Source organism: Lineus longissimus, chromosome 4, assembly GCF_910592395.1.
Source record: "Lineus longissimus chromosome 4, tnLinLong1.2, whole genome shotgun sequence".
Taxonomy (NCBI): domain Eukaryota; kingdom Metazoa; phylum Nemertea; class Pilidiophora; order Heteronemertea; family Lineidae; genus Lineus; species Lineus longissimus.
This window is the reverse complement of record NC_088311.1, coordinates 14205852-14219244: the sequence shown is the minus strand read 5'-3', so window position 1 is coordinate 14219244 and position 13393 is coordinate 14205852. Positions and strand designations below refer to the sequence as shown.

The following is a 13393-nucleotide window of genomic DNA, read 5'->3' as shown; positions in this document are numbered from 1 at the left end:
CATTTCTCCTGAAAACAGTTGGTGCTGCTGTTGGCTTTCTAGCTGAACATCTGATCATAGCAGTTATTGCTATTGTAAGCTCCATAATCTATGGTTTAATTGGGGGTGTTAAAGCCTTAAAATCACGTAAAAGGTCTTAGGTGACCTTCTATCAAAAACAATGTTTAAAAAATAATTATCATGTAAATATGAATAAATACATCTCATTAAAAGATTATTATTCTAGTGAGTGGAACAATGAGAATCTTAAAGGATTCATTAGTCCTAGGGCCATGGATAGAAATTTCAGTGAAGAAAATGACAGCAAGAATTATGACAGTGGGAAATTTGATAAGCCTACTGAGACACACAAAGTAGTCCTGCCAAGAATGAAAGAATATGACGTCAGTACCAACACTAATGCCCAATTCTACCGTAAGTGCAAACGTTGGACACTTTTTGAGTATCAAAAAAATTTAAATTTAGCCAGGAACGCCGCTAAAACTGTGAAGTATCAATTCTGCATTGTTTGTAATGCAACCAGTTACGATGATGATTTTAAGACTCTTGAGATCAAGATTGACATCAAGATTCGTTATTTTCACATTATTCTTAGAAAGCTTGGATGGAGACGTTTGTCTGAATCGGTTCTCAAATATTTAAAGGACTTTGTGGAAGTGTATTTACAGTGCTACTTTTCAAGTCACAGAAAATGTCTTAGTAAGCAGAGATATGAAAGTACAGTCCACTTAGCTTTAAAAATGGGTATTGCCACTCTCCCCTCTAAGTTACAGGAAAAGGGGTTACATGGCGAGGCCATACTTGTTGAATTTCACTGTGGGGAATATGACTGGTTTCTTGCCATTGAATTTATCAACAGGGCTATTGGTAAACCCCAATAAACAGATGAGAATATCACTGACCTTAGACTAGTGTACTATGCTTTCCTTAGATTTCTGCATTACTGTGGTGTGAAGGTCACAATTAACTACAAGGTATTTTTACACCAAGCCTTTAAAACGATGAAAATTGATTATGTAATATTTAGACCTTTTTTAACCAACAAGGAGCGAGTTAATGATTTGGAGAGATTATGGTATGATTTCACTCAAAGTATTTTCTTTAAGAATTACAAGGTTGAGAAGGAATATGACCAGGATATTGACAAGCAGTTTGACGTTTTATTGAGTGCTAGTGCAGGTCGAGACATTAACTGCATCAGTAGTATTAAGTTAGCACCAGCTAGTGTTAAGTGCAATAAACTTGTGAAAACAGCATTTTGCACTTAACACTCATGTTTCTATTATTTTAAATGAACAGTCAGCAAATGAATAGTCAGACATCATCTGTAATTGAACAACAAATGAAACATATTGGTGTTATCAATCAAAACCCAGTCGGACGCAGTCCTGAGAGCATAGCTCGAGTCGGGGCTTCTAACCAACAGAACACTGGTAGTTACCAACAGAACACTGGTAGTTACCAACAGAACAGTACTAACTTTCAACAGATCTGCACTACAAATCAACAAGTTTCAAACAAGCAGTTGAATAGTTCAAATTTAGTTACTCCTAGTCAAGGAATAGTCAATTCTAGTTGCCAATTAGGATCAACTAGCAATCAACAAGGTTCAAGTAGCAATCAACAAAATTTGAACTATTTGACTGATAGTGGCCTTAAAGCCAAACAAGACTTAGAAATTTTAATTGCAACTGGGAAAAGCAAGGATTTACTTAATAAACAACTAACTTTAAATGACTTAGATAATATGACAGAAAAGGAACTCTTAAAACACCACAGAATCTACCACACAAAGATGGCTGCCAGACTTAATGATTCTTTGGGTAAGACAGTACTTAAAGCTTACACTAAATTATCAAGGTGGTTATTACCAATAGATGACGAGGATGATCTTTACCATGACCTCAGAAATGATTACATCGTTACCAATGAACTTGACAAATGGCTTGGATGGTTTAGTATCAAAATGGGACCATTGACGGCACTTGCTTCAACAACACTTATTACTTTAGGCCATTGTCATGAGGAATCATCAATGAATACATCGGGTATGAATACACCAAATATGAATACACCAAATATGACTGTCTCTGAATGTGACAAACCAATAGATGAAAGTCTAAATATTACAGGTAGTGATGATAAAGAAGACTAAATCAACCTGGTCATGAGAACATAGTTCGAATTAATTCGGCCAAGATAAATGGAACTTGAAACTGTAACTGATACTACTAAAGTTTCAGTGTCTAAGAAACCTCGATCAGAGAAACAATTAGCATGGTCTAGAGAACTGGGTAGAAGATCTCAGGAATTTAAGAGGATAAAAAAGGATAAGACGACATTTAAAGTACAGGACTCCTCCCCAAACAACAGAGTTGTGGAAAAGGAGGAAGAAGAAGTAGAGGAAGAAGAACCACAATCTCAAAATACTGATGTATCACTGCGTGAATCTACCAGTAATACCTATGTCTATGTAGGTTTAGGTGCAATTATTTTAGCAGCATTTATTATGTTTAAGAAACTTCCTAAAAAAGTAAGTAAAGAGCAGCGATCAGGCTTGAATGAAGCAGTCATGAAGGGATCACTCAGGAAGGGGTCAATTAGCCCTCTTGTTAAACCTGTAGTTAAAGAGAAGAAATGTACTATTCCTTTAATGGAATGATCTCATCAGGTGGTCCGAGGTGCTTGTCTTCACCACAAGAGTTTAACTCTATTCTTAACTCTAAAGAAACCTCTGTTCCTCTGAAATTAACTAGCTTACCATTCTCATCAGTGATTTCGAATTTTATGTGATTAGTACACTTATTTATCGTTTTCTTACAATTCGGTTCGTATCACTGCATTTTTATTTGGTCACCATCTTCTACAGGTATGATGCAGAAAATGTCAGATGGTTTATTGTTGTAGAGGGTCTTAGCTTTGTCAACCAAATTAGCTTGCAGGAATAAATATTTCCTGTAAAAGTTGAGTGGTCTTGTGGAGTAGTATTTTCCTTTCTTGGTGAATTTAGTTTGCTTAAAGCCAAACCACTCATTCACCACTGTGAGCTGTTTTTCTATCACCTCTCTTATGGTTTTGCTTATTTGAAAACCTTCTGTGTTTCTCTCAATCTTGATTTTTTCATTTTTATCTAACTTGTCTACTTTTAGAGGGTACTCTTTATCCTCTGTAAGTTCAAGGGTTATGTAATTATTGTTATCACAGTTGACCTTAATGTGGCTAATTCCAATTTCTTTTATGTATTTTTGCCATACCTCACAAAACTCACTTGAACTAAAATGTCGAGAGTATGGAAATGTGTATTTAGGAATGGTGTCTTTAGTTGTGGTAGATTCATTTTCCAAATGCCGTTCGCAAACTTTCATGACTTCCTTTTCAAGTGTATCTGTTTCAAGTCCAGGAGCAAATAATGTCCTAAATTCATCCATACACCATAATGAATGAATGAAAAGCATTTATAGGCGGCGCCTTTCCAAGAGCCTGATCAAGGCGCCACCCCGTTCAAAACCGAAAACATCATTCAGAGAAGTGCTTCTTAAAAAGCCACGTCTTTAGCTGAAGTTTGAAACTGGTGATATTTTGGCATGCCTTGACGTGGCCAGGGAGGGCGTTCCAAAGAACAGGTGCACAAGACGAGAGACTCCGGTCGCCTAGCCGAGTTCGGGTTCTTTTGACGGAGACCCGATCAAGCCCAGAATACCGCGTCTCTCGTCGGTCAGGTGCAGCACTCAAAAACCCATCGAAATATTGTGGTGCAAGACCGCTATAGATCTTATAAGCAGTCAGCGAGATCTTGTACTCGATCCTTGACCTAACAGGGAGCCAGTCCAATTGCCGAAGGGCAGGGGTTATGTGCGCAGATTTCCTAAGACGGAGGACAATCCTGGCAGCCCAGTTCTGAATACGCTGGAGTGGAGCAATGGTACTTTCATGGAGACCATACAGAATGCCATTATTGCAATCTAACCGGGAGCTGACCAACGCACAAACCAAACGCTCTGCGCTAGCTTGATCGAGGTACTTTCTTACACGACCGATGTTGTAAAGGCTTGCACTAGCTGCCCTGCAGATGGAGGAGACCTGTTTCTTCATGGTCATATTTTTATCCAGCCAAACGCCCAAGTCCTTCACACAATCAGATTCATGAATGTCCTGACCGCTAACCACAATGGACGAAATAGAGCCAGTCCTTCTGGAGGACACAAAGTTTGCCATGTCGGTCTTAGGTGCGTTTAGAGCAAGTTTATTGTCCATTAACCAATCTCCAATGTCACTGATGCAGTCCTCTGCGTGAGAGAGTACCTGAGCACCGTCCTCCTTGTCACCACAGCGAAAGCTGTCCATCAGCTGATTATCATCAGCGTACATCTCAAAGGTGATCCTCTTCTCACGGATCAGGTCACCAAGGGGAAGCGTGTATATAGTGAACAGGATCGGCCCCAAAACTGAGCCTTGCGGGACACCGTACCTCAGCTCGACACTATCTGACACACAACCATTTACTGAAACAGATACCTGTCGCTGTTGAAGGTATGAAGCAAACCAGTTCAAGGCTTGAGACGTCAAACCTATTCTGTCATGCAGCCTGGCGAGTAAGATCTCATGATCAACAGTGTCAAATGCGGCTGACATATCGAGGAGAACTAGAAACGCTTCATGACCTTCGTCCATGCATGACAGAATGTTGTCGACGACCTTTAACAGGACCGTTTCCGTACTGTGACCCTCGCGGTAACCCGATTGGTTCGGGTCGTAGAGCCCATGAGTAGACATATGTTCCTTCAGACGTGAAACCACGATCCTCTCAATCAGTTTTGACAAGTACGATAGGTTGGACACCAGGCGGTAGTTTGAAAGAACATCCTTGTCCAAATTCGACTTTTTCAAAAGCGGCGTGACAAGCGCACCCTTTAGGCTAGGTGGCACTTGCCCAAGTTCAATTGACAAGTTAATGATCTTGACTAGCGCTGGTAATAGTGGAGGCAGACATTTCTTGAGGAGACTGGTGGGGATTGGATCTAAGCTACATCCCTTTGGTGGTAAGGATAAGACAAGCTTCTCCACTTCAGCCTCGGTGGTTGACCGAAGTACGTCCAACACAGGAGGACGTTCAGGAAGAACAGCTGGTGCTGAATCCGAGTTGGTTCGATCAAGTTTGTCACGAATCGTATCAATCTTGTCTGAAAAGAAGTGGCTGAAGTCCTCGGCGAGTTGCTTGGCATCAGAGTGAGTGGGGAGGGGAGATGCTTTTTTCTTCCCAATGAGCTCATTCACTATTTTGAATAAGTCCTTATCACTGGCTGCGTCGATTCTAGATCGATTATATTCAAGCTTTGCGTCGTTCACTAAATTTGTCACAGTCACACTATGTGATCGATACAACTGTTTACTGATCTCCGTGCGTTCTTTACGCCACTTCCTTTCAAAACGACATCTGATACGCCTGGCCTCTCGAATATCTGCATTGAACCAAGGCGTGTGAACTCGTACTGCAAAGGAACGTGTCACTAATGGCGCATGATTTTCAAGTATCTCCTTAAGACAGGTGTCGTATTGCCCGATGAGATCTCCAAGATGACCACTGGGATTCAGAACCAGGTCACTGCTTTGGATATCAGCCTGGAAAGCTTCGGTGTCAATATCCTTCAGCTTCCTAAAGGTGGCAGTTTTAGGAGTAGCCAGTGGGCGCACAAGTTTTAGAGAACAATGAACAGCGTAATGATCTTTGGTTGATAACGATGGATCGACAGTGACATCACTAATTATATCATCTGCACCTCGATGCGACAACAGCTGGTCAAGAATATGACCTTTCGCATGAGTCGGCTCAGCCACATGCTGAACAAGTTCGAACGCATCAAGCATGTTGCTGAAGGATACTACGAGGGAATGATCAGTTTTGTCTAAGTGGATGTTGAAGTCACCCGCCAAAAGCAGATGTTTCGTTACCGAGACAACACTTTCAAGGAAAGACCCAAATTCCGCTAATTGTTTATCTAATGGCTCATTTGTTGTAATTCTGGTTATTTCGACTAGAAATGATAAAATCCTGACTCCCTCTGGTAGAAAATCATCTGTCCACCATGAATTGTAAAAGGTGATCGATTTCAAAGTAATGGATTTTATGTCTAATTGGTCTGTTAAGTAGTACTCAAATTTGGCTTCATTACATTCTTGTTCACTGATTATGAAGTCCATTTCTATTTAATTCAAGAGATTTATTGAATTTAATAAATTTTAGTCTAATAAATAGAATGACTGCTAAGAATCAGAAAATACTTTGCACTACATGTGACAAGTACATATCATACAATAATATGGCAATTCACAGGAGAACCAAAGGTCACCTGATCAAATTAAATCGGGATTATGTCCCTATTGCTCAACCCCGAGCCCCATCACTGATCACTAAAAGTATGGATAAGAAACTTGCATTTGAGGAAAATGAGCTAGATGGCATAAAGAAAGTGAGTGGAGTAGAAATAGTAAAACAATTTGGCAAGCCTGTAGTCACCATTAGTTTGAAGATTGACAGAGAAGCTAAACAAGTGTATGAATACAGAGAGAAATTAGAGGAGGTATTATTTCAACTCAATGATTACCATCACAAAATAAGCATATCAATATTTGCTCAGTTTGATCGTCAAGGTGAAAGTGTAACACACCCCATACAGTCTCCAATGGAAAGCATAATTTCAAGGAACCAGGCAATTTATGCCATAACCAACCAGTTAAACTACATTAAGACACGGATTGAGGAAAGGTACTTTCAAGGGTCTGGACTTACACTGAACAAAATAGAGTCTTGTAACATGACCATCTGTTCTTACAAGAGGTGTAAAGGTGGTCATTACACTAAATTACCATTTAAAACAAAAGCTGTAATCAATGTGGAGTCGAATGACAATAAATGTTTTCTCTGGTCTTTATTGGCCGCTAAATATCTAAAAGAAAATCCTGAGAGTACATTCAATATCACTACTGATATGCTAGAAATGACTTCGTCACGAGAACAGAGTTCGAAAACTACTGATATCAAAATAGACTCATTTCCTGTATGTATTCAAAATGATATCCATAAGATAGAGAGTGATAATAATCTCAAAATTAATGTGTTTAAATTGCAGAATGAATCGGCTAAGAGGACCTGTGAGGCAAAACTAGAACCTCTCTACCTGTCCAAGAATTATGACGATGATGATGTCATTGATCTGCTCTATTTCAAGGACCATTTCATGTACATAAGAGACATCAATCTTTTCTTCAGGTCACTCGCTCATAGAGTGTATCTTTACAGGAGATGCATGAATTACTTTTACAGGAAGTCTACACTAGAAAATCATAAAAAGAAATGTGGAGAACACGATTACTGTAAGATCAGTCTGCCTCCACCTAACAGTAAATGGTCACAGCTTAAATTTGAAAAACACTCATTCAAGAACAGAGTTCCATTTGTAATCTATGCTGATTTTGAATCAATAAGCGAACCAGTAGTATCAGTAGAGCCACCTATGATGAAAGAACCGAGTTCAAAGAAGCTATTCAAACAACATGCATCAGCTGTTGGTGTTTATGTTCACTCAGACTACCCACAACTTTACAGTAGCCAGTATGTGTCTCACAGGGGTGCTGATGTTGTAGATGTGTTCTGTAACTGGTTAATCAGGCTGGAAGAACAATTCTCTAATTTATTGAACTGTAACTTTCCTCTAACAATGACAGATATCAATTAGAAACACAATGTTATTACTGTAATCAACCTTTAGGATATGACAAAGTCAAGGATCACGATCACTACAGTGGTAGATATCGAGGTGCTGCTCACAGCTCATGAAATTTGAATGAAAATAAAGCCATGTTCGTTCCAGTATTTTTTCACAATCTTAGTAATTATGATTCACACCCGTTTATTAAAGACTTAATGACTAAACTACCGAAGTACAAGAAACTGAAATTACTTGCCAAAACAGCAGAGGAATACATCTCATTTCAGTTCGGTTGTTTCAGGTTTTTGGACTCGTACAGATTCATGCAGTCCAGTTTAGACAACATAACCAATTCAATGCTGGATGATGACTTTAAAATTACGAGACAGAAGTTCCCAAATACCATTGATTTTAAACTATTGAGGAAGAAGGGTTCAGTACCTTACTCTTTTTACACATCACGTGAAAGCTACAATGTCACTTACCTAGAAAAGTCTATGTTTTTTGACGAATTGAAAAATGAAATGGCACCTGATTCTGCCTATGATGAGGCTAAGGTAAGTAGTATATATAAATGCACTTACAAGGCCAGTAATATATACTAAAGCTTGTAAGTGATATACTAGGCCTTGTAAGTGCATTTCTAGGTCTTAAGCCCTTTTATCCCTAGACACTACACTTTTTAGATCTAGATTATTTCTAGATCGCGTACTTTTTTACCCGTGCGTCCCCCTAAATATCTATATCCCCTAAAGACCTAGACCCTGTACTTAACTAAGGACCCCCATGTAGGGTTTCAATTCTTTTTATTAATATCACCTAGTTCAAACCCTAATTAGGGACTAATACAAGTTTACCTCCAATTAACCCACGATAAAAAGTAGATCTCGTCGTATTAAGAACCTACCAAGCCAATCATGAAGATGTGTCACATTTCTTAAAATTATCTGCGACCACAACTCATAACAAATTTGGAGGCCTCGTCTGATCTCCTTTTATCTTTATCATTTTATTAATATATAATCTAACACTACAATGTCTACCTTCTATTTCTAATAAGAACAAAAATTCTTCGGCTACAATTATAATCCCTTAACCATGAAAAAAAAACACCCTAACTTTTCTATTTCTCAAACACATGCACTTGTTTCTCACCTAAAAGAGCTGCCATTCTTGATGTTAGCAACATTTTAAAAGAGCCCAGGATTTTACAGAATATTACAGGTCTTTCTCTCTCTATTTTCCAAACACATCTGTCCATAGAGCTTTCTTCGGTTTGGTTGTCATCAAATTTTATATCCCATGGTACAACAACCACACCCATACATAATTCCTTTTCATAAAAACTTGCCCGACGCACAACAGCATGAAAAAGAGTTTGGTAAAAGTGATTTGGTATCTTGTCATTATTAGGTGGCAATATTTTTATCAACTCCTCAATTTTTTCCGTGTGCAAACTAACCATATGCACCCTGTTGAGAAAGTCAATAGTTTCATCCAAAGTACGACATTCAACCTTTGCCCAGGAGGAAACAATTTTCGTTAGATCACTTATAGCAATTTCATTTGAAATGTAATCCTCTGACGCTGTCAAACTGAGTATGTGAAGAATTCGATCCCGTGCGCACACGTACTGGTTTTCCCTTATTTCCTTCAGTTCTTCTTTGTCCAACATTTCAAATGAATGACTTCCATAAATCATAACTCCAACGGGTCGACAACCATCTTCTGTATCACAGAAAGCTTGATTAGTGCTGAGGAAACATTGTAAATAACCTATTGTAGGTTTAATGTTGGTCGGCACGAAATGTTTTTTCTCGCTCGTTGTCATATTTCGCTTTATTATGACATAGTCTCCTCAGACGGTATAAACTTCCCCGATGGATAAGCGGTCTTAGAGTAAAATCCTATCATCAGATCATATCACATCATGATATCATAGCTCTGATCCTTATTCGTCTCCCCCTTGGTCGACAACTCGTACTACATATCTTGAATCCTGTTGTCATGGTATTCCTGTTCTAACATTGTCCGATGAAAGTTTAATCTTCATGAGTCCATAAATGAGAAATATTACTAATTTCTTTTACATGTTTCGCCATATATTCCCACTGATCTAAAGTCAATTGAATTCCTTTCGCAGTTGCTTTTCCTGACAAAAAATATCTTATCTCAACTACATTTTCCTTGTTCCCACCAGGTGATGGGCAAATATTTAACCAAATATTTCCACCAAGATAATATGGATGAGGAAAACATTTTGTTCTATTCAAATTTAGAGGTTTTTCCACAGAGATTGGATCAACTTGGAAAGATTGGTGTACATATGTGTTACACTTGGCCTCTACACTAAAATAGATGTTTATAACAACCGATGCAAAAACAAGAACACTTACAAAACCATATGCTAATGGTTTGCTCTTTTTACTCAAAGTAAAACGTTTTCCCCTCAAAACCGATCCTTCAGTAATCGTTCCCAGCTCTTCGTTTGTCAATCTAAAGGTCTCATCATTTTCTCGGTTCTCTTTTTCACTCGTTTCTTCTTTTATTGACTCCATTTCAGAGCGGTGGCTTTATCATTTGAACCTTACTCTTCACACTAACATTTCTTGATAATCATTTAATTTGTTTTACAATAAAATCAACATTTACAATGGGGCGTGAAATACCAAACTCATTTTGGAAAAAATCATTTACATAAATATCATTTTCTATGAGACTATCTAAATCAAATAAATCTATTATATATAACATACTATAACCTCTACATTTCATAATGATAAAGTGAATTGCGTGCTGTCCACATACTGTTGTTAAGGGATGTTGGATAATGTTTGGATTAAAAGCGCATCCTTTTTCATCGATGATATCAGTGAAATTAGACACAGCAGTTGGGTTAAGACCAAATGAATCAAAATACAATAGAGGTCCACCCCGGCGATAGCTTGGATCTGTATTATATATGTGTGTGTTTATTCGTCGAGAAATAGTTCTGACACATGTGGTGCATTTACAGATTTGTGCTGGGTGCTAGGTGCTTGTTTACAACGATCTATTTACATATCCGTGAAAAATCAAGGTTCAAAGAATTTAACTAGTGCACAGAAAATCAATCATTTCTGTTAATTCCCTATGATTAAACGCCGCATCCCCTACGTCTCGCATGACCATCAATTCGCTAATCTGTTCCGCTAACCTATTTTGCCCGTTCTTATCATTCACTATATAAAAAACCCTCAACATATCTCCCCAGCTGTCCACATTGTTCCTATCTAAACCATATTTTGCATACAACATGTTGACACTTCTCCCCAGTGAAGATTCACTCCCCTGACACACAAGTTTAAAACACAAGCTGACAAATACATTCTTAGATGAAGACATACCACCCATAAAATTCATCAACCGTTTTTCTAATTCAATTTCAATACAAAAGTCGTGAACAATGCACGGCAGTAAATCATTGTGAGTCCTGTATGGTAGATTTAAAACCCGTCGCAGACACTTCCGCCACGCAACAAACAATTCCTCCATATAAGGCTTAGACAAGCCCAGAAGCTGGGAACCATATAAAGACATACAAAAACTTTTGAAAAGTGCGTACCTTACATGCGCATGGGCAAATCTGAACTGTGCCATTAACATGTTAGTTCTTTTGTACAAGTCATTTATTAAAAGCTCTACTCTTCTCCGATCAACACGAGGACCCAAAATAATACCGAGGTGTTCTTCCTCCATAGATATGAGTATCTGTGTGCCCTCAAAAAACAATGCCCTTGGTGGATCATCTAACCCAAAAACTAAAAATCTACTTTTTGATGCATTGAACGAAATATTAAAGTCAATTGAAAAACAACTTGCTGTACTCAACATTTTCTTCAACCCACGTAATGAGGGTGCAAGCATGATTAGGTCGTCTGCGAAGGCAAAGACGCCACAAAAGAGGTTACCAACATGGCACCCAAAACCAGCCTTCTTTAAATTCGCCACTAGCTCATCTATGTAAATACCAAAGAGTACAGGAAAGAGTATTGACGACAAAACAACAAGGTCTTTTGTGGCTTTCGACAAATATTGGGTTTTTTACAATTTTGACAAATCTGTCCGATGGAAACACCCCTCCAAATACATGTTTCGTGTTCGGGTGATTTGATAAGAGAAATCTAATGAGTCCGCTATTCATCGTATATTATATTACGTGAACTTTCAATTTCCATTACCGCATCAGATTCAAGATAGGCCATAATGGTGATACTGTGGTCTGAGGGTCTTTTCAACCTGATATCGAGACTTATATTACCAGATTCCACGAGATTCCAATTCAATCCTGAAGAATCATCTGGTGTTAAATTGAAACCGTATAGTGTAAAGCCATTCTTATAGGATTCCATAGATATTCCATTGCTAATGTTAGATGACCAAAGATTTGTCCCAAACATCATGCTGAAATAACCCATGAAATAGTTATCTTCTTCAAAGTCGAACTGTAATGGTTCATAAGGTATGCTTTGACCATTTCTGCGCAATCCTATTTGTGAGACGTTGAAATTTTCGAAGTTGAACGGATTCAAGCCTAGATTTCCGTTGAAAGCATCAGTCCTAACCAAACCTATCACTATTTTACTAGGTAGTTCCCCATTAACAAGATTCGGTTCAGATAAGTCTGCTCTGTTAGCCCCACGAGAGAAAAAACGCATGTTAACTTTTCTCATTGGGTACTTTGCATTTGATTTCAGCAAACGTTCCTCATGACTGAGTCTAACGTTACTACTAACCTTTTTTACATTAACATAGAGAACAGCTTTTTCGATGAGTAGTTTGTATTGGTTGGTAACACCTTTTGCCATCAGAAAGACACTAGGATCATTTATATGCATTTTAATCGAGAGTGACATCTTATTCAAAAGTAATTTGTCCTGTTCAAACAATTCAGAGTGAATTTTACCCATTGTCTCCACCGATTTACTGTAGCGCGTCCATTTGTAACGTGCGGACGAATAGGATAACAAACATTCAAGATAATGTCTGTAGTGGTACAAAGAATCCGAGGAACCAACCTGTTTGTTATTCAAAAAAACTTCCACCTGTTTAAAACAACTTCCTATCAAGTTGTTGACCGGAAACACAACAGACTTATCTGGAACTCGGTTTCTGGTTTCTTCTTTTGTTTCACCCGGATTGTCAGGATCGGGGACGTTAACTTTATATTCTTCATCATCTACTAATAAATCACCATTATTTTGCACGATTTTTGCTTGCATGTACAAATAAACGTGCCTAGGATCGACGTAATACTCATCGCCGACGTGAATTTTATACTCTAGAGGTCCACCATGTTCTAGAGATGTTAAGGGGTTGAACGCTTCAAATTTATTGGACGCTAATGCTGTTTGTGTTGGTGGAAGTTGAAATAATTCCAAATTACTGGTTGATGCATCCGCACTACCGGCATCAAGGAACCACGACATCGCAATTAATATTTATAGTAAGTAACATTTACTTTTGACCAAAAAAAAAAGAAGAGTTACTGATAATGAGTTGGAGAAAAAAAAACCCATACCCTGTCACAGCATGATTTCCGATTTTAGTACCCAAATACCTTCCCCTCGTTTCTATTAATCTTTTTACGAACTTTACTCGTGCGACCATTTGGGTCACGTTTACGTTTCTTTTTGGTCGGTGCACGC

General features: G+C 38.3%; 1 protein-coding gene across 1 annotated transcript; it reads right to left on the bottom strand.

The window, feature by feature from the left end:
• Positions 1–11881: 11881 nt before the first annotated feature.
• On the bottom strand, positions 11882–13174 carry LOC135486750 (uncharacterized protein F54H12.2-like). The gene has a single exon (XM_064769847.1). The coding sequence runs from the start codon at positions 13172–13174 to the stop codon at positions 11882–11884; it is 1293 nt and encodes a 430-aa protein (XP_064625917.1).
• Between the last annotated feature and the right edge of the window lie 219 nt (positions 13175–13393).

Excerpts from the sequence above, each read along its gene's own strand:
- LOC135486750 (XM_064769847.1), bottom strand. The coding sequence starts at position 13,174 with ATGTCGTGGTTCCTTGATGCCGGTAGTGCGGATGCATCAACCAGTAAT.